Source organism: Podarcis tiliguerta, assembly GCF_965153285.1.
Source record: "Podarcis tiliguerta genome assembly, chromosome: 4".
NCBI classification, from domain to species: Eukaryota; Metazoa; Chordata; class Lepidosauria; order Squamata; family Lacertidae; genus Podarcis; species Podarcis tiliguerta.
In genome coordinates, this window is record NC_139537.1 from 31,928,043 (window position 1) to 31,952,392 (window position 24,350).

At 42.6% G+C, this 24,350-nt stretch overlaps 3 protein-coding genes across 10 annotated transcripts in view; 2 read left to right on the forward strand and 1 right to left on the reverse strand.

Annotated features, from left to right (window-relative positions):
* The first annotated feature begins 1,347 nt into the window (after positions 1-1,347).
* On the forward strand, positions 1,348-11,258 carry CCDC181 (coiled-coil domain containing 181). 7 transcript variants are annotated; one of them, XM_083438395.1, is made up of 6 exons: positions 1,348-1,487; positions 3,065-3,225; positions 4,865-5,821; positions 7,516-7,662; positions 9,481-9,635; positions 10,398-11,258. In XM_083438395.1, exons 2-6 carry the CDS (start codon positions 3,088-3,090, stop codon positions 10,558-10,560), a joined length of 1,560 nt encoding a protein of 519 aa, XP_083294521.1. In that variant the 5' UTR covers positions 1,348-1,487; positions 3,065-3,087; the 3' UTR covers positions 10,561-11,258. The 7 variants fall into 7 exon arrangements, 6 of the variants coding, with proteins under 6 accessions (XP_083294521.1, XP_083294520.1, XP_083294524.1 ...); XR_014510575.1 differs by having other exon boundaries at positions 1,474-1,599; positions 7,516-7,854; positions 8,303-9,635; positions 10,398-10,792; XM_083438394.1 differs by having other exon boundaries at positions 1,474-1,599.
* An 89-nt stretch (positions 11,259-11,347) lies between these two features.
* On the reverse strand, positions 11,348-21,192 carry BLZF1 (basic leucine zipper nuclear factor 1). Its single transcript, XM_083438451.1, has 8 exons — positions 21,112-21,192; positions 20,509-20,707; positions 18,024-18,086; positions 17,073-17,500; positions 15,451-15,650; positions 13,943-14,071; positions 13,295-13,517; positions 11,348-12,665 (listed from the first exon to the last, which is right to left on the reverse strand). Exons 3-8 carry the CDS (start codon positions 18,049-18,051, stop codon positions 12,480-12,482), a joined length of 1,194 nt encoding a protein of 397 aa, XP_083294577.1. The 5' UTR covers positions 18,052-18,086; positions 20,509-20,707; positions 21,112-21,192; the 3' UTR covers positions 11,348-12,479.
* A 109-nt stretch (positions 21,193-21,301) lies between these two features.
* NME7 (NME/NM23 family member 7) overlaps positions 21,302-24,350 on the forward strand; it is a 64,353-nt gene continuing 61,304 nt past the window's right edge. The window contains exon 1 of one of the 2 annotated variants that reach the window (XM_083438453.1): positions 21,302-21,471. Coding sequence is in view for 1 of the 2 variants with exons in the window: in XM_083438452.1 (XP_083294578.1) it covers positions 21,469-21,471 (3 nt within the window). In the remaining variant the exon portion in view is untranslated. The remainder of the gene's footprint in view (positions 21,472-24,350) is intronic. The other variant, XM_083438452.1, reaches the window with a different exon arrangement.

Below are 24,350 nucleotides of genomic sequence, written 5' to 3' on the forward strand. Positions count from 1 at the left end.
GGCAGCCCGGCAGCTGCATCTGAGAGCCCCTAAACTGCCGCTGAGGCAGCTGTTGGGCTGTCTCCACATTGCCACGAGATGCTCCTTTAAACTTACGTTGAGATGAACGCAGCTATGCACCCCTCAATGGAAAAGTGTGATGGTGCCTGCACCTTTCCAGCTGAGCAGCCCCAATCCAGCTCCTACTCCCGTGCAAGCGGGGGGGGGGGAGGGGGGCGGAGATCTCTAAGTTGGGAAGCGGAGGCTTCGTGCTCCCCAGCTGTCATTCAAAATTAAAACTGAAACTATCCAGAAAACCACAAAGCCAACAAACTTGCAACTCTTGAAAAAGCAGCAACACAACAAATTGAAAAAGCAATCAAATTGCAAATGAATCAGAATCACAAGGAAACATAAAACGCTGACCCTAACCCTAATTCTAATCCTTAAACTAACGCTAACCCAATCCTAAAATTAACTCTAACCCAGAAATGATCTTGTTTGATAGTAAAATTCATGTTAAATTGCTGTTTTAGGGATTGTTTTTAAAAGTCTGGAACAGTTTAATCCATTTTGCATTACAGTGGTACCTCGGGTTAAGTACTTAATTCATTCCGGAGGTCCGTTCTTAACCTGAAACTGTTCTTAACCTGAAGCACCACTTTAGCTAATGGGGCCTCCCGTTGCTGCTGCGCCGCCAGAGCACCATTTCTGTTCTCATCCTGAAGCAAAGTTCTTAACCTGAAGCACTATTTCTGGGTTAGCAGAGTGTGTAACCTGAAGCATATGTAACCTGAAGTGTATGTAACCTGAGGTACCACTGTACTTTCTATGGGAAAGTGCACCTTGGTTTTAGAACGCTTTGGTTTTAGAACAGACTTCAGAAACGGATTAAGATTGGGAACCAAGGTACAACTGTAGATGAATCAGAAGTACGAGAATACATCCATCCATCCATACCGCTATTCGTTATGGGTGTCTGCTTCCCAATAGGTTCTAAAGGCAGTTTACAATATACGTTTTTTAAAAAAACAAAAAACGCACAAAAGTTAATAGTGGTAGTTCTAGAATAAGCGTAACCCGCAATCTGAGATCATTCCATTTAAATTCGAAAGTCAAAAATGCACTCAAGATTACTTTAGGCGCAGATAAGTATCCCAGTTGTAATAAATATACTTTTTTACTCCCCGATGCCATGATGAAAGGAGGTCGACAGGCCACTAGCCCTCATTAAACGACCTTGAAGCTGACCGGTAAAATGCCTTCCTTGCCAGGTTACCACATATAACCTCAGCTTAGCGGAGCAGGCCGGTGGGAGCGGATTTCCCGCCCTGCGTGACGTTTCGCGGCGTCTCCATGGCGACGGCAAAGGGCCGCGGCGGGAAGCCCCGCGTTTGTCCTCCCGCCAGCTCGCCCTGCCTGCGGTGGCTATGGAGACGGCGAGCGTGGTGGGCGGCGCGTGAGAGGCCGTGTGTGGACCTTCGCAGCCGCCGTCGTCCTCCGCTTTGGTGAGTGGCGTGGGAAGGGGAAGTCTCGGCGGCATGACGGGCCGCCGGGGGGGCGCAGCGGTTACCATGACAACGCCATGGAGGGCGGGTCGCGGCCCGGCGCCGTCCACAGGTGGAGATGAACGACGGGAGGGCGAGGGCCGAGGCGGGTCTGGTCGAAGCGGACTCCGGTCTACGGCCAGCAGCTTGTCAGAGCCGGGGCTCGGTGGGGCGGCGCGGACCCGTCCGAAGCGCCCCCCTTGGCTGGTTGTCCCTGCCAGGAGGGGCGAGGGAGGGTCGGGCAGCCGCTCTCCGCCGACGGAGCCGAAGGGTCGGCGGGGAAAGGCAGGAGCGCGGGGCTTGAGCGCCTCCTCCGGCCCCGTGGTTTCGGCAGAGAGCGGGCCTCGCCCTAGGGTGGGCGGGGAGGCGGCTGCCATGGCGACGGGCGTAAATCGCTTTAGGCGCTCGGGAAGCCTCGGCGTCCGAACAGGCAGGTTTCGCCTCGGGAGGGGCCTCGATCTTTCTCATCAAGTGGCCACCCCGAGGCTTGGTTTGGATCCTCCGACTGGATCCGGAAAGTTGGTCGGAGGCTGCTTTGCAGGCGGTACCTTCATCGCCCGGCCCGGCAGATTTGCATTGTAAGAATGGGATGATGCTTGGCCAGTTTTCCTTGATGGATCAACGCTCCACTGCTTACTTTGCAATATGTGCTGTTGAGCTTAGTGGAATTTATTTCTGAGTAGGCATGCATAAATGGTAAAGGGAGCCCAGATCATTAGGTCCAGTCATGGCTGACTCTGGGGTTGGGGGCGCTCATCTCGCTTTATTGGCCGAGGGAGCCGGCGTACAGCCACCATGACTAAGCCGCTTCTGGCGAACCAGAGCAGCGCACGGAAACGCCATTTACCTTCCCACCGGAGCAGTACCGATTTATCTACTTGCACTTTGACCTGCTTTCGAACTGCTAGGTTGACAGGAGCAGGGACCGAGCAATGGGAGCTCACCCTTTCGCATGCATAGGTCTGTGCTTTTAGTTTATCAGTAATCAGGTTAATGTGACACTAAATAACAACCTGAGTTGGTGACAATTTTTTTAAAATTTTGTTGTGAACATGTGTCTGCCTATCAGAGGGCATTTCATGCATTTCTCTGCCAGTATGCATAAGTAGCAATGCAGTATTGATACACATTCAACCCTCGTTAACTGCAACATAAAAGAAAAGTGAATAATCTTGTAATTGGAAACATGATTAGTACAGAACAGGAACTATAGAGTTCAGGCAGTAATTCTTGTATCTAGGACTCTCAAGGAAACTTTCTATAAGTTATTTGACCCAATCTTGTAGACCTATGGCATTTTGTACAAGCTACAAAAAGCTGGGTGACAGTAGGACCGGTTGGTGGTCATGAAATTTGGGTAAAAAAGCAGACATGGTCCAACAGGCAATAAAGGTATTGAATTACAGCTGTGAAATAATCGGGTTCAAGTCATGAAAATATTCTGCAAGATTGCCTTCTTAGAGTCATTAAAGTGTCCATATTCCAAAACACTTAGTTTCTTTGTAATGAAACACTTCATATATTTTTTCAATTTGTAGCTTTCCATTAAGGAACATCCACAATGAGTGACAAAAAAGACACTAGTGAATCTTCAGACACTGGAGGTCCCACAGATGGTGGGGACTACGAAGATGATTTTGAAAAAGATCTTGAATGGCTAATTAATGAAGAAGAAAAACAAATCTCTAATGATATACAGGTATTAGCAAAATACTACATTAGTCTTGTGCCAGTATCTCAATTCCATATGAAATGTGCTGACATAAATAGATAGACTGGAATGAGAGGACATTTATGGTTCTTAAAATATTGTTGGGTATAGGCTGAGATCAAGGGAACTTAGACCTTCAAGATCAAGCCAGTGCCAACTTTCAGAAACACCTGGAGTGACCTCACCTGGCATTAATGGTACAAGAGGAGATAATTCCTTGTGTGCACCCAGAAGTGTGTTGGAATGAAGAGATTCTTTGGTTTGCAGTCTAGGGCTGCAATCCTAAATAATAGTGAGTAGGCTCTGTTAAACGTAATGTAAACATGCATAGGATTGCACTGTTTAAAACTTTTTTAAAAACAGGCAATCTAATATTTTATTGAGATAATATATATATATATATATATATATATATATATATATATATATATATATATTGGGTAGAAATGGTCACTTTTAAAGGAGGATACAGTTGTATCTCAGCTCCTGAACGTCTTGGGGGTCGAACGTTCCGGCTCCCGGACAATCAAAAACTGGAAATGATTGTTCCAATTTTCAAACGTTCTTTTGGAAGCCGAACGTCCAACGGGGCTTCCACGGCTTCCAGTTGGCTGCAGGAGCTTCCTGCAGCCAATCAACTTGCGCTTTGGAAGTCGAACATTTCGGAAGTCAAACGGACTTCCGGAACAGATTCTGTTTGACTTCCAAGGTATGACTGTAATTGACTTGGAATAACTCAGCACAATTGAGTAAGGAATGGAATCTGGGCTTCCCACATCCAAGCTCAACTTCTCAGTCATTGCACCTCACTGGCTATTCTTCTAGAATGTTGTTTGTACGCATTTTGAACTTAAGCTATTAAGTTTTGATTTAGTTACAACGAAAAGCAAATTTGCCTTGGGAACTGTGTGAATTGGCTCCAGGACACATAGTAAGCTGCTTTATTCAGAGCTGGACCACTGGTCCATCTAGTTCGGTAATGTCCATCTCACTGGCAGTGGCTCTCAGGGTTTTAAAGGGGACATGCTTGGAAGATGCTGGGGATTGAAGCTGGGATCTTCTGCATACAACACAGATGCTCTACCCCCAAGATACAACCCTTCTTCCATATTCTTAAATATAATTCTTAATGGCACACTGGTTGTATGTTCAGATTATACTAAACCATAGTTATGCAACATGAGCAAAAGAAGTGAGTTGCGGTCAGCCTCAAGCTCATACCCCTCCTGCCAGAGAGGAGGAATTTGAATGTTTTGCTTTTGGTTCTGCTTGACACTGGTTTGTTGTTGGACTGACAAACTGTGTTTACTTTTAGCTATGATTAGTTTCAAACAAGCCAATTTCAAACGATAGTTACCAAAGCTGACTTGTTTAACACTATTTAAGATTAACCACATTTTTTAGGTCCAGATGATACAGCAAGTTTGGTTAATCGAAAGTGGAAGTGAATTATTCCAAATTCCTTCCTGCATGAGATAAAGAGAGGAAGTGTGTGGAGTAAGTCAGAGAGGAGACTAGGCTTGTTCATTTCATAAAATGGAGTTTAGCATGACATTTGAAGACAGTCATTTTATGTGTGCTTCCCATTACATACTAACATAAATAGGTACTTTGAATTTCTTTGTAGAATCATGATGAAAATGAAGGTGTTGACAAAGACTTAGAATGTATAGAAGATAGAATAAATTCTCCACAAGAATCTTTTGAAGGTGATGAAGTGGGAGAACATCCTTCACAAGAGCCTCCTGAGCCTGAGGAAGTTCTGGATGAGAAGTCACAAAATGAAATTTATTCAATACTTGAACTTGATCCTAAGCAGTTGGAGCAAACATCTGATTCTGACAGTGAAGGTTCTTGTCAGGAATCAAAGCTAGAAGACCAGGAGGATGATGATGAAGATATAAAGCGGTACATCTTAGAAAAAATTGAGGAAGCCAACAAACTACTTCTATCTCAGGAACCTTTAGATGAAACGAAAGAAAGGAAACTAAAATTCAAGGATGATCTAGTAGATCTTGAAATCCCCTCTTTGAAAGCTTTAGAAACTGAAAAAAATGATTCCCACCGGAACATTTCAGGCAGACTGTCTCAATTGCACATTTGTAATGGAGCAGGAAAGGAGGATATTTCTCTTTCTATTAATGGTGGTACAGATGATGAGCACAAGGATGGCAAGATCCTAGTAGAAAGAGATGGGAAATTTGAACTCCTCAGTATCCATGACATTGAGAGCCAAGGCTTCTTTCCTCCACTAAGTGTTTCTTTTAGTGACATTGAAGCTCAACACATTTCTCCTAAAACCTCCTACAGTACTGCTTTCAGCCCTGTCTGTATAACAAAGGAAGACTCCTTAGGACAAACATCTGTGACCAGAGAAGGGTGCATTCGTGTCCCTCAACCACCCCCCATGCGGCCATGCTCAGCAATCAACATTACAAGAAACACAGAAAGGGGGAAAAGTCCACGAAGGGTGCAGTCAGCAAATGTGAGTCTCGGTGCAAGAAGCTCTACATACTGCCTGTCACCCAGGCAAAAAGAACTGCAAAAGCAAATGGAACAAAGAAAAGAGAAATTAAAGAAAGAGGTGAGAGTACAAAGGAAATGAGAAGATCAGTGCACTGTAATTGGGACACATCCCTCCATGACTCTCCTTGGCAAACTCACTTTCTTGTTAAGAATAGCAAGGAGCATCTTGTGCAGAGTCCCGCCATTCCACTAGTACAAGTAGTAAGCCCTTTTCAGTTGTGGCTCTACAATTATGGAACAAGCTGCTTGTGCATATATGCACATGCACATCACTTTGCTTTCAGAAAGAGGAGCATTAACTACCTTTTAAAAAACACTCTTTTAGGTATTAGTGCTGCTTTTAGCATAATAATATAAAATCGGGGTGGGGGTGGGGTGACAGGGGTTCTAGCCCAGCAGCCTGTTTTCAGATCTAGCAGGTAGATCTGAAATGCCCACAAACCATTCATGAAGGCAATAAGCTGCTCCCATTATTTATTCCCACTTCAGCTAATATTCAGAGATACACTGATTTTGAATATGAAAATTCCCTTCACCTGTCATGGCTAATAGCCTTTAATGAGAACTGCCAATTCCACTTTTAATACTATCTAATTAAGTGTTGTATACTGTATTTGCTTTCAGTGTAAGAATGTATGTATGTATGTATGTATGTATCTATCTTTAAGGCAGAGGGCACCAACCTTTTTGGGCCACTGGGTACACTGGGAAATTGTGAGGGAGTTCTGAGAGTACCAGTCACAAAATGACTGCTGTGGAGGTTTGGCATACCACAAAATGGTTGCCACATCTAAAAGAACGGAAAAAGAGATGGGCACTCAACTGTACCATTTTGTGGTCCTGGTAGCCACTATCATTAGAAAAAGACACCTATATCAGTCACCATCATGCTCACTCCTTGCACCTCTGCTCTATTCAAAATGGGAGGATGGGTGTCCAGTTTTAGCATTTAATAAAACATGGGCATGTTTAGAGGTGTGTGTGTGAAGTTGGGGAGGCTGAGCAAGTGCAAACAGGAGCTGAGCAGGAAGAGCAAACAGTAACTCACACACTCTGGATTTTTAGGGGACATATACTGAGATCTTTGGTGCTAATGCCCATGGGCACTATGTTGGCAACCCCTTCTGTAAGGAGATAGGTTTTTACCCACTTTCAGTAGAATTACATTTTGCTCCTTAAAAAGCCTTGTAGGAAAGAGTTGTATGACTTGAAGAGAAATCTGAAGTAGATACGGTGTTTTGCATATCCACATCTTGCTTACCTGTATCGCTTCCACCTAAAGCCACTAGCCTTTATCATTAAAGCATTGCTCAGATGCAGTTCTCCTTATTGTTGGTTTTGGGCTATGGTTTGAAATTGGAAATGGGGAACGGGAGGATCTTATAAAGAGGTGCCAAGTAATATGTGACTTCACTGCAGCTGTCTCTAAACTTGAAATTCTACTCTTTTTTTATCCTTCTAGTATTTTTAGAGACAAATAATGATCATTACCATCCCCACCTAGCTTACAGATGTGTAAATGCAGCACCAAAAAATCATTCCGTTCACCTTAATGTTCTTAATATCTCCCAGACACATTGATAACATTGTAACCTCTGGAACACATTACTATCATTACTCTGTATTCAGTTCTTTTCAGGATGGTCTAGAATAATTTCAAACACCTTTTACTACCGCTGCTTGAAGAATTGCTGAATTTTTGAATTGGGATTGTTGAAAAGTTCACATTCTTTGTTCACATTTTAATGTAAGGAAGAAATTCGGAAAAGAATACAGGAGGAGGAGAAAAGGAGAGAGAATGACATGGTCTTCAGAGCTTGGCTGCAGAAGAAAAAAGGGCAGCTGCAGGAAGAGAGACGAATTCAGAGGGCAAAACAGCTGGAAGACTTGAATAGCAGAGTAAGTTTTCCCATGCCTGTTGTCCTGCTGCAGCCTGTTTTAGTTCTAAAAAGTTGAAATGAAGAAAAAACCAATCTGCCTGACAAGGATTGACAGCAATCTCACCTTCTATTTCCAGAACTGTAGCTGCAAGCAGGTATATGGCCATGACAATTTTAGGATCACTTGCCTACAGTCAATATAATTACAGTGGTGTCCCGCAAGACGAATGCCTCGCAAGACGGAAAACCCGCTAGACGAAAGGGTTTTCCGTTTTGGAGGTGCTTCGCAAAACGAATTTGCTATGGGTTTGCTTCGCAAGATGAAAATGTCTTGCGATTCCTGGGGGTTTCCCCCCCCTTTTTCCCAAGCCCCTAAGCCGCTTAACAGCTGTTCGCTAAGCCGCTTAACAGCTGATCTAAGCCGCTTATCAGCTGATCTAAGCCGCTAATAGCCTTTTAGCAGCTAATCCGCTAATCCCTTAAGCCTTTAATAGCTGCTAATAGCCTTTTAGCAGCTAATCCGCTAATCCCTTAAACCTTTAATACCCGCTAATAGCGCTAATCCGCTAATGGGCTTGCTTCGCAAGACGAAAAAAACCGCAAGATGAAGAGACTCGCGGAACGGATTCTTTTCGTCTTGCGAGGCACCACTGTATAAGTTATTTAGAAACCCATTTGCTATGCTGTCAAACATCTGCAGGACTCTTTTTGTGGCAGTTGTGCTATTTGCATGCTACCTTTTAATTAAATTTAACATGGCACTTTCCCCCCTAAGCAGATGTTTGTGTCTGGTGTAGGCATCCATTGGAGACTACTTACCTATGTCATGGCACATTTATTTGCCTTTATCAAACATATTTAATGCCTGGTATAACTATGCAGAAGGCATAGAAAATAAGATGGCCTTATTTGTTTTTGGCTCTTGGGATGGTGGTGGTAAAGAGTAAGGAGTGTGCAAGACCTTTTATATATCCAAAAAATAATGATGATGATGATGTCAGTTACTTCAGACTTTTTATGGCAGCTGCATTTAGCCCTTATTGTACAGGAATATTGTTCTTACTCTAACTGGAAAGTTCTCAGTGAGCTAAAGGATGGGATATGAGAATTTATAAATTCTAATATCAAACATCTCATACTAACATCATTGTGTTACTGAGCAAAGCAAATCACTTGATAGGCAAATCTGAGGCTCGATTCCAAAAAACAGCATCCTTTTGTGACTGACCAGCTTGAAAACTGAGTTACATCTAGTTTTTTCTCAGGTTGTGAAGTTTTTCTGATGTTAAGGTTCAGACTTCCACTGCAGGTAAGTAATATTGTTTCCTCCAAAATGTGTGTGTATATATTGGAATATATATATATATTTATATAGCCTTTAGTGTATCTAGCCGTTTCTGGAAAGCTGGTATGCTGCCATGAGCCTTAGCTTCAATATGGGTGAACCTGAATGCTTTCTAGATGCGTTTTTGTGGATTCTCAAGCAACTATGCCTCCTCAAAATATATACTGAATACAGCCGTACCTTGGATCCCAAACTCCTTGGTACTCAAAACCTGGAAGTGAGAGTTCTGGTTTGTGAACATTCTTTGGAACCCGAACATCCAATGGGGCTTCTGATTGGCTGCAGGAATTTCCTGCAGCCAATCAGAAGCTGTGTTTTGGTTTCCATACGTTTTGGAAGTCGAACGGACTTATGGAATGGATTCTGTTTGACTTCCAAGGTATGACTGTAACTGGAAAGTGGTGTAAAATGCTCACATTAGCATTGTAAAGAAGTTGCTCATATTTGATTTATTTGGCGTAGATCTTTGGGGAGTTTCTTTTTCTTTTGAAGCAGGAAAGCAGAAATCCAGAAGCAGCTTACAAGTCATGGCTTAGAAAAAAGCAGATAGAACACATGAAAGAAAAACAGATACAGAACCTGAAAGAGCAGGAAGAATGCATGTTTTTCCTTCCAAGAACAGCGGAAAATGACAACGCTTATAAACAGTAAGTTGTTCAGTGTTGTGTTTGTCCTGTTACTGAACAATTCCATCTCACTTTTTATCAATTTGGATTGTTTCCCTAGGAAGCAGAAGGTGACAGCCTTTTGCCCTCATTTGGAAGTGTCTTCCCTCACTCTGCAGTTTTCTTCACCCGCTAGAGCCCATGTATTTCTGAGGAGCATCCTCCTGCTAAAGAGCAGTGCTGCTCTCTTAACATCAGAATTACAGCTGCTTACTAGGGTGGTACATGGGCTGGGTCACTGTGAGGATGTGGCTGCACAGGCACACCAGCAGAGTATATGGTCATGGTGGGAAGGTGCCCATGCAGCACCATATAACTGTACCTGCTGCTAAGACAGCAGGATATAGCACTAGAACAAATAATACTGAATTGCCAAGAGCCAAAATTTTAGAAAATTGAGATTGCTCCAAAACTGGTCTAAAGGGGGCTGTGGAATATCATATCATTATATGTCACAGCCCTCTTTAATTAATGATGAACTCAGTTCTTATAACAGGAACTTCAAAAATGCATATTAGCCCTCAAGCGTTATTATCTAGTCAAAAGCACTTGTGGTCCACCTAGTATTCAGTGTTCTTATCACTCTGTAAACTATCCTCTGATGCTGTGTTCTATTCTGGAGAGAGTGCTGTTTTTGCTAAGGATAAAGTAGGTGACCTGGTTTCGGTAAACCTGGAAGAAGTAATCAAATTAAGCTTGGACCACTTCATATTCAGTTTTTCAAAATAATTAATTTCTCTGCAGATGGCTAAAAAGGAAGAGACGGGAGAGGCGAGAAGAGCAAATGGCTGCCAAAGAACGAGCAAGGCAGCTTAGACAGGAAGCCAGAAGAGCAAAACAAATAGAGAATATTCTCTGTTCAATTTCTGAACCAAAATCTCTTCGCTTCACGGACCAGTACAGCTGAGATTTAGAGTCACCGGGTGCCTCCAGTATGACTCTTACAGTACCTTGTATAGCTTGCTCTTGAAAGCAGCTTCTTCTGGGATGTTTCATAGTCCTTCAATAACGGCTTAATTTTCTCAATCTTACTAATCTCTCCCCCTCTTAAACTTGGAATAAGTCTCTATTTGTGAATGGGTTGGGGTGGTGTTCTTAGTTCTACAAAGCAAAAAACAGAATAAATGCCCATATGGCAATTGTGGTGTAAATCCTTTTTAAATAGCTTGCCTTGGGGACCAGCGTTATCTTCATACCAAGTATTTTGTGTAAAAGCTACACTTAAACTACTGATGGCAATGTGCTAGCACATAGCACTAAGGACTTTACCAACATCTAGTTGGCACTTACTCCTGGAAATTGCAGTTTCAAAGTTCTGTCCTATTGTTCTTCCCTGTTGTACTGATCCTGAATAGGTAGTGGAGGGGGCAGTGTGAAAATAACAACTGAAACTTAATGGTATTCACCATTTCTTCAAGCACTGTTTGCTCATTTGGGGGTACTTACTGTGCCTAAGAAATCTCATCCTTTCCTAGCACAGAACCAATGGAAACAAGCACAGACTAATTTACTGCATTGGTGAAGGTAGGTAAATGTTAGAGAATGGTTCTTGTGCTCAGAACACAACTAGTAAAGTGCAAGGTGCTCTGATACTGTCCGACATTATTCTTATGTTTTTGTCAATTTGTTCTCACCCATACAGCACACATTTGAAGATAAACATTTGTTTGCTATTGCAAAAACAGCACACATAATCATGCATTATTAATTTTAATTGTCAAGTTGCTTAGCAAAGGTTGTTCACATATACCAGCTTTGGAAGAGGTAGAAAATTCCCCCTGCAAAATATGCAGCTAACATTTATTGTAAAATTGTCAAGATCAGAGTAGGCCAAAACTGCGGCATGTCTCAGTCCATACATTCCATTAACCAAACATAGGTTGTTGCATGCAGACACAGAGCAGGTACATCTGCTTAGTATTTCAGTGTAATACGAAAATGTTAGAAATGTGATTGTCCCAGAAATGAAAGGAAAAGCCTCTTCCTTTATATATAGCAGTAGACCCTTTTTACCTATTTCCAATTTAAAAGATGAGAAAGGAACCCTCAAGGCTTATTTCCCTAAAAGTACAGGTAGAAGAGCAGTTCTGTCACATTTAATAGCACCAATGAAATATGTCTTTAAATAAGGTCCACCAGGAATACTTATAGGCTGTAAAAGCTGGTTCAGTAGAGATACATAATCCACTGAGAATCACCTCCAATAGTTTGACCTAGAAGCTTGTTGCTACTCTTTGGCTTCAATTTTTGTGCATGCCAGAATTCATTTTGCCTCAATCAATAACCAAATTCAAGATCAGTTTCTATCATAGTAAGAATGCTGAGCTCTCACATTTTCACCTGCTATGTAACAATTGCTATAATAGCACTAGAAACAGGTTCTTAAAGATAACTGAAGCACAGCACTCACTATCATTCTAAATTAAAATAAATACTTAAACTAGTTATCTGAACTTATTCACAGAAATAAAATCCAAATGCTTGATGCTGTTAGGGTTTCTATAATACTCCCCTTCAGCCTTCTCTTGAAAAAAAGTTTGCATGTGAATTCTATTTAAGGGCCTATGCACACACTGTTCTAACATTTTCTTATTTGCCTTGGAGAACAGGTTGTGTTGCTCTTATTGCATTATGATCCCAGCCTGATAAAAAAAAGTTTGATAAAAGAACTCTTAGAGGTCTGAAAGCTGTGTGACAAGTATATTTCTAGCACAAGCCCACCCTATCTGAAAAAAAGCATAGAAAAGTGAATACTGATCACTAAGAAAGTTAGCATATTCAGAGACAACATCTCTGGCTATTAGGCATAGTGTCTTTTTTTCTTTTTTAAAGCGCTATCAATTCTCCCTGGCAGTGATTGCAGCAGTTGAAAGTTATGTTCTCATATCTAGTGTATGGGTGAAACCGTCCAATATTCTTCCTTGGGGAAAGGAAAGAGGATGGTGAAGGCTCAGAAAAAGGAAGTTCTGGAGATGCTTCTGTACAAGTGCCGGGATCCAGCATTCTCAGAACCTGCAAGAAAATAATCATTATGTTATGGTGAAAGTCCTGGAGCAGTGCATTTTACATGATGAGCTTCTGAACTCCTTGCTATTAAGCAAAGCCTGACCCACTTCATTAACAACAGTAAAGGTAGGATGGGGCAATGTTTTTATATCCAACACTGTTCTGGGCTAGGGGAGAACTACTGGATGTTGAGCAACAGGTATGGAAACTCCAGCGATCAGGAATCATGACTGGTGGCAGAACTGCTCCAGTTGCCCCAGCGTCTTCAGATGCAGTTTCTTCTGCATGGGTAGAAGTCCTGCATTCTAACATACTGCACAGTTCAAGCTGTTTAGGGCCAGGGCAACTGTCCCCATCTTTCACTGAATGGACAGCCCATGTAAGCTGGGATTTCTTTAGTTTGTGACTATACAATTTTGTATTCAGAGTATGATAGACCTGTTGGGATAGGGTTAAAGGCTCAATAATGTAGCACCAGTTGATACAATAAAAAAGATAATGCTTTGTGTTTTCAGAAGATGACATTGAAACAGCATAATCTTAATGCTCAAAAGAGTAAATTGAGAAATCTTTAATAAAAATATTTTTTTTTAAAAAAAGGGTAAATTGTGAGGCCAAAATGAAAGGGTTTTTACCATTTCAGCCATTTTCTCAGCAGGTGTGTTGCAGAGTTCTGTCAGCGAAGAGCCCTTTTTGGGACTGTTAGTGCTGTCAGTGTTTCCAAGCAGGTGTGAGGTCACTGCTCTAGCTAGCTTGTGGTTGACAGCTGCTAATTCTGCTGTACTATGAGGCTGTGCGCTAGGATAATAAGTTTGCTGCCTTCCCCATTGCAGAGAAACCAGCAGCTCCTCCAGCAATCTGTATAGAAAATAAAGAGAATAGTTTATTTTGGTGACTAACATTCTAGACCACTGTGAAAAGATTTAGCAGGGTAAGTAAGGAAGGTGGGAGACAGCATTCAAATGCAGAAACGACCAGATACAATCTTGATGCTAAAAGGAACATCGTACAGTTTCTGGACAAAGTTTCTGATTGGAAATCTTGCATGAAGGACTGGGGAGACCTTGAGCACCTCCAGAGTCCCTTCCTGAAGCAGAGGCTATGACAATGTGTGTTAGAAGAATCCCAAGCCATGAAATGGTATCAACGATAAACCTGTTGATTGTTAAGGAGACGTAAGAATGTTGTTCCCTACCCCCACCCACAAATATGGATATGAATGACCCACAGGTGCAAATGGGGAAGGAGCTGTTAGAAGCTGGGGGAAAGCCAAATGTTCATACTTCTGTGCAGCAATCATTTCTTGGCGAAACTGGTCACGTTCACTTAACAGATCCTGAATTGCACTCTGTGCATCCCTGGTTTGACGCTGGAGAACTGCTCTGGAATTAGTCAGCTCATCAGTCATCACTCTGTAGAAGAAATCCCAAATGTGGCTCAGACAGGCAAAGGAATTTATCTACTTAAAATCCTAATTCATGTTACATTAGCAGATAACTTGCTGTTTACACATGAAGTGGTAATGCTTACAGGATGCACCCTGAATGGCTATAACTGAAAAATAAGAAGAAATCAGCTTGTTGATCCGAAGTACATTACGTTGTTATTATGACGCTCTTAGCCTGCTCCCCACTCGGGAACACTTACTTTATTCTCATAATAACACTGCAAGGTATTTATAATTTAAAGTAACCATTTTGCAAACCATCAGGGCACTGTACAACAACATAAAACAATTTTTAAAAGCAATACAGAAAATTTTGAACAGCCACATAACAGCTGGCATAAAAAGTCAAAAGCGAGGATGCCTGTCAAATCTCTGCTGGAAACGTCTTCCATAGGATGGAAATGGTAACAGGAGAAACCACCACCCACTCCCCTCTGGACTGTTTCAGCGATCAGGCTAGGATATGAATTAGACTGAAAGAAGACAACTTTGAGTCACTCACCCTGAGAACGTAAATTTGCTGCACTGACACCTGAACACCTTATCCAATGCACCTTATTTACTTTGTGCATGGACTTATCCAGCAAGGTGTAAAACAGCAGCAAGGAGGAGGGGTAATTCTGGCCGGCTACTTCTTCAGGAACCAAGCTTCTAAACTGCTTTTTATCTTTGGGGCTGTGGTGGTGCTACTGATCAAGAGCTAACTGAAAAACACTGTTAGGCTTGTGTATCTTTTTATGGTATTTAGAAGTGTAAAGCAAGACACATCTGGGAGTGGAAGGCTGGTACTTGGCCTGCAAGGAAAGAGGAATTGTGGATCTGCTGCATAGAAACTGACTGTACTCTCTATTCAATCTCATAAGGAAGCCTAAGAGGGAAGCAGCTTGAGGTCAGCAAGATGGGCTAAGTCTACGAGGCCCCCAGTTATTACTATTCAGAGTTATATGCAGCACAGGAGCAGCAGTCCTCAGAAAGCCCAGCACTTCCAGCCTTCTTCCACCTCATCAGTGGCATCTCCAACTGCACTGCTATGCCACTTGCTCAGGTCTAGGTTGTTATGAATAAGACACAAGGAGTTTGACAAGGCTTTCCTTACCCTCAACTGTCTTTTGGCTCATAGCACCCAAGGATCCATCTTAATCTTAAACAGCCATCAATCCCCCACAAATAGCTTTCCTGTATCCCACACATGGGGTCCTTGCATGCCCTCTAGGGGCTTAGAATGGATTTATGTTCAACTCAAGAACTTCCGCTCAAGGTGCAGATTACCAGTTGTAGTTCAGCAACATTTGGTGGGCCAAAGGTTCCCCGCAGCCTTTATAAAGTTGCATTGAGGCACAATACCTGCTTGCTAGGAATTTGCTCCTCCAAACATCACACTGTATAGACATCCGCTCTAATTGCTCAGATAATTGTGACACATTTCGCCCTAGGGCCTCATTTTCAAGGATCAGTTGATTTTTTTCACGTGCCATGCGTTCAAAGTGATACTGCAGGTCATCCCCCACAGAAGCAACAAGTAACTTCTTCAACTCCCGATTGACCTAAGACAAGACAATTATTTAACCTTTCATCATGTGTCAACAAGGAATATGATCAAGCTACCCCTGGTTAATACTGAAGCTATCAAGTACAAGATGCTAGAAGGCCCCCCCTTCCAAGCTTAGCAGACTTTCATAGTAAATATATATAGGACACATCACTAAGAGACAGATGTGTATTCTTAAACAAGATGCCTGGATACCCAAACCATAAACACACTAATACTGTATGCTAACATTTCTGATACAACTGTAGCTGTTTAAAGTAACAAATACTAAGGCACAATTTGCTGAAAGATAAATATATACAGTGGTACCTCTAGTTGCGGACATGATCTGTTCCGGGGTGCTGTTCGCACCCCAAAAAGTCTGCAACTAAAGTGGTGCTTCTGCGCAAGTGCAGAGCGTGATAGAGCGCTTCTGCACATTTGCGCGTGGCGAAACCCAGAAGTATACACTTCCGGGTTTGCTGCGTTCGCAAGCTGAAAAGACGCAACATGAACCCAACGCAACACAAGGTATGACTGTATGCATATCTCAGAGGCTAGTTTGCAGCTTCAACATGTTGAGACCAATAGCTTTTATGTTGCCACTTCCATGAATTGCTTCTACAATGTCATACCCAATTAGCTGATCATATTGATCTCTGTAAAACCCTTGCTTCCAGAAAGCATTGGAAACTATGAAAGTTGTATGTCTCCATAGCACCATAGGATCAAAATCATGTGGAATAATTCAGGTATTCAAATGTGCTAGCCACTCATATCCCCTTCTACTTTATCACCTTTTCTTTATGGTCAGCACAGCCACAACAATCCCAATGATACATTCAGGATGAATTTATATGTGGTTGTGAGCTTATACACTGTCTACGAACCCTTACCTGCATAGGAACTCCACAAAACGAACACTCCTAAGTATTGAACCAACCCATATACATTTACTGACATTCCAACAGACACGGAGCTGGCAGACAACTACTGCTTTCCTATGGGCTGGGGCTTAAACTATGAATCTCTTAAACAAGACACTGAATGTGTAGCGCTCAAATACGGATACGGACTTTTTAATTATAATAGATACCATCAATGTCACCTCTTGATCAGCCACTGTCTTATAATAAAGACTCATGTCTTGTGCCTAACTCTAAACACACTAGGAAGGACATCCCATTGAACACAACTGAACTTACTTCTGAGGAAGCTTCCATAAGAGTGTGCTATTTAGGATGGAAGAAACAGGCACCACTACTGAGAAGACCCTATGCCTGGTTCCCTGTAACTTCGCTTCTTGTAGTGAGGGAACTGCCCATAATGCAATATGAATAATTGTTATATTGCTGTTCCCTACTGGGAGCCCTCATACAGGGCAGCTTTTAAAAGGAAAAAAAGGATAATAGATTAAATCCACTTCTTGGTCCCTCACCTCTGTTTGCACATGGAGCTGATTGGAAAGGCCCTCCTTATCCTGTAGCAATCTTCTTTCAGAGTTCTTGAGCTTTGCTATTTCACTTCTAAGCTCTTTTTTAGAACCTGGAATTTCATCTAACAGAGTGAGGGTTTCTCTTTGGTGTCCTGAAGACTTGGGCATCTTTGCATTTTTGGTAGGAACTACATGGTTTATAGCAGCTTTGGGAACCAGGATTCGCACAGCTTCGATCTCCACGGCCGTATCACCTTTTATCTTCCCTAGTTGAAGAACTCCAGGACTTAGTGAAGGAAGAGCTTTCTTGTGTGGGCTTCGATGGGCATGACTGGCTGAGGGCTGGATTACTTCAACAGATTTGGGTGGTTGCTCCATTTCCATGCCATCACCAGGTCCACGGATAGGTGAGGTGGCATATTCAGCTGAAGCTTGGAGAAAGAAAGCAGAAAAGTTAATGCAAAAATAGATATTTCGGTGAGATAAGCACTTGTCATTGGGTTTTGTCCAAAAGCTTCTGTTTCTTCATTGCATCCCCTCCATTGCATGCGGCACTGTTAGCCAAGTTTTTAAAAAGAAAATTGTATAACTAGACATAAGACCAATTTAAGAAATTGTTTGCTAGTTGATTTTAACAGTGGCCATATTTAATTAGTACCACCCCCAAAAATGATAGTTTGAAGCAGATTACCACTCAGATAGCGTGATACAATATAGCATACTTATTATTGATTTAATGTCTGAATATCTGTTAAGAAAGGTTTTGTAAATTTGATATACTTGGCAATAAAAAATATTAGGTAAAAACCCTAAATGATTAGACCTTGCAATTACCATACATTTAGCCTACTTCTTGGTCTAAACAGATAGTTTTACCAAAGTCTTTCCTTTACCAATAAGTGAAGAATGCATAGTTTAACACAACATTTGTTTTTAAAAAGGATGAACACTTACTGTTTACTGTATTCTGTAGTGTTGTCATCTTGTTGATGGAGCTTCACACACAGGAGGTAAACACTAAGCAGAGGAAAAAGAAAAATGCATAAAATCTCTGTTGCATATTTTAGCTGCTAATTCTTCTGAGAAATATGCCAAACCAGTAGTGCATCTTTTATCAAGCCATATTGCTCCAATCCAAAAAGGCAAGCACTGTTTAGAAACTTCCTGCACACGTAACCAATGAGGGTGCAAATATACACCCTAGCTGTGTGAATTCAGGATCCTTATGAATTGCTTGGCCACAACCTCTGTGCCTGTGAATGGTGGGCACAGTGGCTGCTGTTATTCTAAGTACCTAACAGTTTGACAGACCAGAAGTGACGAGCAGGGGGCACTAGAAACATGAAAAAGCAACAATAATGCAATTATCTAGCACAGTGCATAGCAGTTGCTGTAAAAGAGCAGAAAAGCAATTAACTGGACTACCAAGACATTCAACAATTTTCAAGTGGCCTGTGTGTGGGAAGCTTAGAAACCACTGCCTTCTACCAAATTAGATTATTGGTTCTTATAGCCAGGGGTGGTGCTAGGTTCTTCAAAGACTTGGGGACCAGGCTCACGACACAATGTTGTTTTTTTAAATAATTGTGTTTCATCCATAGATCTCAGGGTGGTTCACAGTATAAAAAAGATCAAAACACATAATAAAAACAAGAAAAACACATTTAATAGGATACAGGATGCATACAAGTTAATATGTTAATTTATACATATAGATGCATATTTAGGTTAACTTCAGAAGGAGAACCACCCTGTAAGCAAAGTTTTTTTAAAAAAAGATTTGGGAGCAGGGATGAAATAGAATCAATGCCACCTCTGTGCCCAGCATGCAGCTCAATATTGTCCGTGACTGGCTGTGGATCTCCAGTCAGGCCCTGCATAGCTGCAAAAGGTAAACTACCCAATACAGTTGGGCAAAACGTACAAGAGAGACGAAGAGGTTACTTTCAAACACTGCACCAGCTCTGGGTTGGCCCAACACCATAGAATGGCAAGACACAAAAACTTAAGACACAGTGAGACTATTATTTTGAAACAGGAAGTTGACTAAGGCTGCAACGCTAATCATACTTTGGCAGCAACTTTCACTGAACTGAGGGAGTTTAATGTGAACAAACATGTTCAGAATCAGGCTAGTCAAGTTACTTCTCTTCACCATCCTGGCTCATGACAGGTCTTTTCACCCATCAGAAACTGGCCCTTGAAGCTGTTGTCTAGAGTCTTACAGTTTTGGCATTCTTAATAACTGACAAACCCAAAGAGGCAGAAATTGTGCACTGGAAACTCAGAAACTAAGTTGTAGTGTCCTATACTAGAGATAAAATTCTTTACCTGCAAAGAGGCAATAGGATGATGCTTCTTCCACAGGCTGCGAGCCTACCACAAATTCTGCAAGTGTGTCAGATTTTCACTTTGTATCTTAAATCCCTTCAGCCTCATCTCACTGGAAGCCTACACTCCTATGCACATTTACCTGTGAATTAGTCCCATTTGAATTCACTGGGTAGGACAGATGTCAGCCCTGCAGGATCCACTTTTACTAAAAACCCTCCACCAGCTTGAGCCAGGTGAAAATGACATGCGTTTCAAAATTAAAAATTCTGACCCTGTGAATTTGTTTTGAGCACTAGAACTGAAGTGAGCTCACAGTCCTCACACACTGATCTCTGCTCCCAAGTCTCTCCCAGCCCCCACTTCAGCAGCATAATTTGGCATTTCGTTGTCATTGTTAAAACAACTGGGAGTCAGAAATCCTCACCCATCTTTTCCACGCCTGCTAAAAACATTCCTGTTTAGACAAGTCTACCCAGGTGTTTGGAAAGCTGAGGTAATTTTAATTTGTTTGAGTATTTTAACTTTTGCATGTTTTTAAAGTAGGGTACCCCCCCGATTTCATCTTTTGCAAACCGCTTTGACCCCGCCCCCTGTTTACAGTCAAGAGGTGTAGAAATTTTATGAAACAAAAAACAAGCCCACCCAGAAGCCTCCCGGTAGATCCTGATCCACTTTCTGCCAACATCTGCTAAGCAATATACACAGTGGCACAGTAATACGCACGAATGAGAAAAAAACGATTCTGGCTACCCCGCAATACACTTTCGATGAGATCTACTTCCCAGGATGGGCAGTTTGGGAAATGCAGCAGCAGCATAGCAGTCAACCTTCCCTTTTTTGCGGGAAATTCCCTTATTCCACCGTCGTTTCCAGCTGCTATCCCGGATTGTTAGATATCCCGTAGACTGTCCCCGGGACAGGTGAGGCTGCTGATCCCTTATTTTCTAGGCTGTTGATCCCTTATTTTCAAATCTGAAAGTTGACAGCTATGAGCAGCAGGTTGCTTCGCGACGAGGGAATTTAACAACGCGTGAAATGTTATAGTTTCCTCCCACCCGCCGCCGCCCAGGCCGCCCCCGCACCGCACAATTCTCCCTCGACTTACCAGCGGCCCGGATTACTTGCGAGTAGTTTCCCTTGTCGCCCCTCTCACTCCCTCGCCATCTCTCACTCATCCGCCTTCTCTAATCAACTTCCGCTCTATTGATTTCCGCGTATAGAGGCATATCCATTAGACTGGCGCACAGAGGTTAACTTCCGGATTGTTTTGAACTCCACGGCCTTCCCACGTCGCGAGAGCCGCCCTAACAAAACCAGTTGGGAAGCCCCGGGTTTTAATGTACCGTTGATTTGAGTGACATCTGTCTCTCCTGCCAATCAATACAATACAATACCATTCAATACTTATTTCCTTGGCAGAAAGGCAACAATAAAACTTCAATCCCATTTGGAAAGCTCAGCAGGGTCCGGTATGGTTTCAAACTGGATGGGGCACCGCACCGCATGTTGAGATGCCTGCATTGCAGAGGGTTGGACTAGATGACCCTAAGGATCCCTTCCAGCTATATGATTCTATTCCACATTTCTCTACCCCCCCTCCCCCCATGGGCAGCCGTCACTTGGTATAGGAAGGTGAAGCGGGAGCGGGAGCTTCAAAAAGAATTTATGTGGCATGACCGCGAGAGAATGGCGCATTTGTTTACTCTACAATTTCCTATCTCTACGCTTCGTGCAACTTCACAGCGATGACGTCCGCTTATGTTGCGCTCCGTATGCTTCCTTTCAATGGGGAGTAATAGCCTGGCTCTATCTTCCATCAAGGCCTAGAGCGGCGGTTACTCTGAGCCAATCGTGAGTCACCGCTAATGGCGGTTTTCCGCTTTCAACGGAAGTTTATTTTCTGCCACCGCGTCCTATGCGCGCGCCGGGAGGGAGGCGTGGCTTCGGTTGCTAAGAAGCGGTTTTGGTTGGCGGGCGGGCAGAGCTGGACCGTTTTGTTGTTGGAGGGAGCGAGTGTTGCTTGGGCTGAGGCAGAGGAGCGTGAAGGACAGGCGAGGACGGTACCATGGTGAGTTCCGGGGAGGGGGGGTTGGAATGATGCATTAGCTAGTCGCCGTGTGCGTGTATATAATGCTTCTGCAGTGACTCCCATTGAGGGATGGTATGTTAGCGAAGAAATGGTGCTTAATAGCTCCTCAGTGGGGGTGATTTTTTTTGGGGGGGGAATGTGTTGTGACGTCACTGATTACATTTATTTACATCCTGCCTTTCTTCTGAGGAGCTCAAGGCAGTGGCCTCTGTTACTCTTCTCCTTCATTTTATCCTCACAGCAACCCTGTGAGGTAGGCTAGTCTGGGGATAAGTGACAGGCCCAAGGCCACCCAGGAAAGCCCATGGCTGAGTGGAGTTGTAATAATAATAATAATAATAATAGTAGTAGTAGTGGTAGTAGTAGTAGTAGTAATAATAATAATAATAATAATAATAATAATAATAATTTATTAATACCCCCTCCCATCTGGCTGGGTTTCCCCAGCCACTCTGGGCAGCTTCCAACAGAACACTAAAATACAATAAACATTAAAAGCTTCCCCAAACAGGGCTGCCTTCAGATGTCTTCTAAAAGTTTGGTAGTTATTTTTCTCTTTGACATCTGGTGGGAGGGTGTTCCACAGGGCGGGTGCCACTACCGAGAAGGCCCTTTGCCTGGTTCCGTGTAACTTGGCTTCTCGTAGCGAGGGAACCGCCAGAAGGCCCTCGGCGCTGGACCTCAGTGTCCGGGCAGAACGATGGAGGTGGAGGCGCTCCTTCAAGTATTCAGAACTTCAAGTGCTCAGAACTTGGCCCTTCTTGTTCCTAGCCTGACAGTTTAACCACTGTACCATGGGGGGGGGGAGAGGATTTTGTGGTCCTCCATGTGGTGTTGGACTCCCAACTCTCGTTAGCCCCAGCCTGCGTGGTCAGGGGTTATGGGAATTGTGTGGCCCAGCAATGTCTGAACGGCCACAAGTTCTTCATCTTTGCGTTACACCATATTGGCTCTCCTGGTGGTTTCCTGATAGGTTACCTTCTTCCAAAACCTGGAGAGAGAGAGAGAGAGAGAGAGAGAGAGAGTATTATCAGTTTGGAAGAAATGTGACAGCCAACAGTTTGAGCAAGGGGAGGCCAAAGTAGAGAGCAGCCCATGTATATATTAGTCTCTGGGGGATTTACTGAATGAATGCAGATTTGCTTCCACTGTGCTCTGCCTGTTTTTGTTTATAAGGATACAATGATACTATAATATTGCAAATGTAATAAAACAAAGGCAAAGGGAAAAGACTTAAAGGACATGTGTTCTTCAACACTGAAGAGGACAAACTTCAAGAGAGAACATTTGAAGCCCCAGCAAGAGACGATTAGATCTAAACTATGCCAGCCTATGGACTTCAAAGGGCCTTGCTGTAACTGCTGGTTAGTGGATACAGCGATTCCCTTTCATTCGGTCTTAATTTTATTTATATGCTGCTTCTTCCACACAAAAAAATCACTCTCAAAGTAGTTTACAACAAAGGAAACAGTAACATTTCTCAAAATCAACAATCACAAGAACAATGCCATAGTAGCATAATAAAACAACAACATAATAGTAAGTGTAACAACATAAAAAAAATCATTTCAGTGCAATAAGTATAGTAAGATTACATTAACAACATTAATCTTGCCGGCAATAGCAAAACAAGGGAGTTTGAGTTTTACCTTGGTCCTAGAAACACCTCTTCCATCATGTTGCTCACCTTTGAAGTTGTCTCCTACATCATAATGATGTCAGATGATAGACAGGTGGGTGATGGTACCCAGATGTCAGAGTTGGTCCATGAAGGGTGGAGGAGATAACCCTTGCTGTAAAGAAAAGTGAAACGTAGAACAGTGATGTACTTTGCATGACAATCTGATACATAATAGTAGGGATGCAGACTTTCTGTTCCTTTCAGACAGGACCAGGGCCCCATCAATATGAGACAGATTGGAGGAAACCTGGAATCTATTATCTCTCTCTTAGTTCCCTCTTCTTTGAATATATTTAATTCAACACAGACTGGGTCTTTTTGTGTGTCACACCAATCCACCCCAAACATTTCCCTTCTATTGAAGCTTCTGTGCTGGGTAGAGGGAAAGCTTTGTTTGTGCTGTGCAATCCCTGATGAAAATTGGATCATCTGTGCAGGCGAAAATGAGTCATGTGCCATTAGATAATGTCTGTCCACCTGTCAAACTTGGCCCATGGGGTGGATGTGGGAGATTAGGATCCAGTCTGCTGTCCAGATCTACCCCAGTTATATACCAAACTGTTACTTTGAATATTATGTATACAGTGTATCTTGAACCAGGGCCAGCCCAAGACATTTTGGCACCTGAGATTGACCCCATATTGGCTCCAGGGAAGAAGGGTGAGGAAAATCTACATCAGGAACAAGGTGTGGGGGAAGAAAGATCAACTTTGGGATTTGCTGCCCTAATGGCTCCTGCCCCCTGAAGTAGTTGCCTCACCTTGCTTCATGGGTGGGCCGGCCCTATATTGAATACTGCAGATATTAACTGGGGATCAGGGAATGGGTATTATGTTGTGGTAGCAAATTTTCAGGGTACTGTTGTATATATGCATTGTGGTCTGTACAATTGGTGCTATAAAATGGAAGGTAGGTGGTACAAAACCACTTTCCTATTTAACTGGTTAGATTCCTGTTTAGATGAAACAAAATGTTTGTGTGTGAACCATTGATGACTCAAAAATACCTATTAAATTTATTGAGATTGTATTAGAGTATATATTGCAATCTTGTGAGTCTGTTGAAAGAATAATGAGTGATTTACAATATAGTATTTACTTACTTGTCTGTTGTTCTAAAAATAGGCATCACATTTTCATCTAATTGTAGACAACTGTGATTAGATGTGATGAAAATA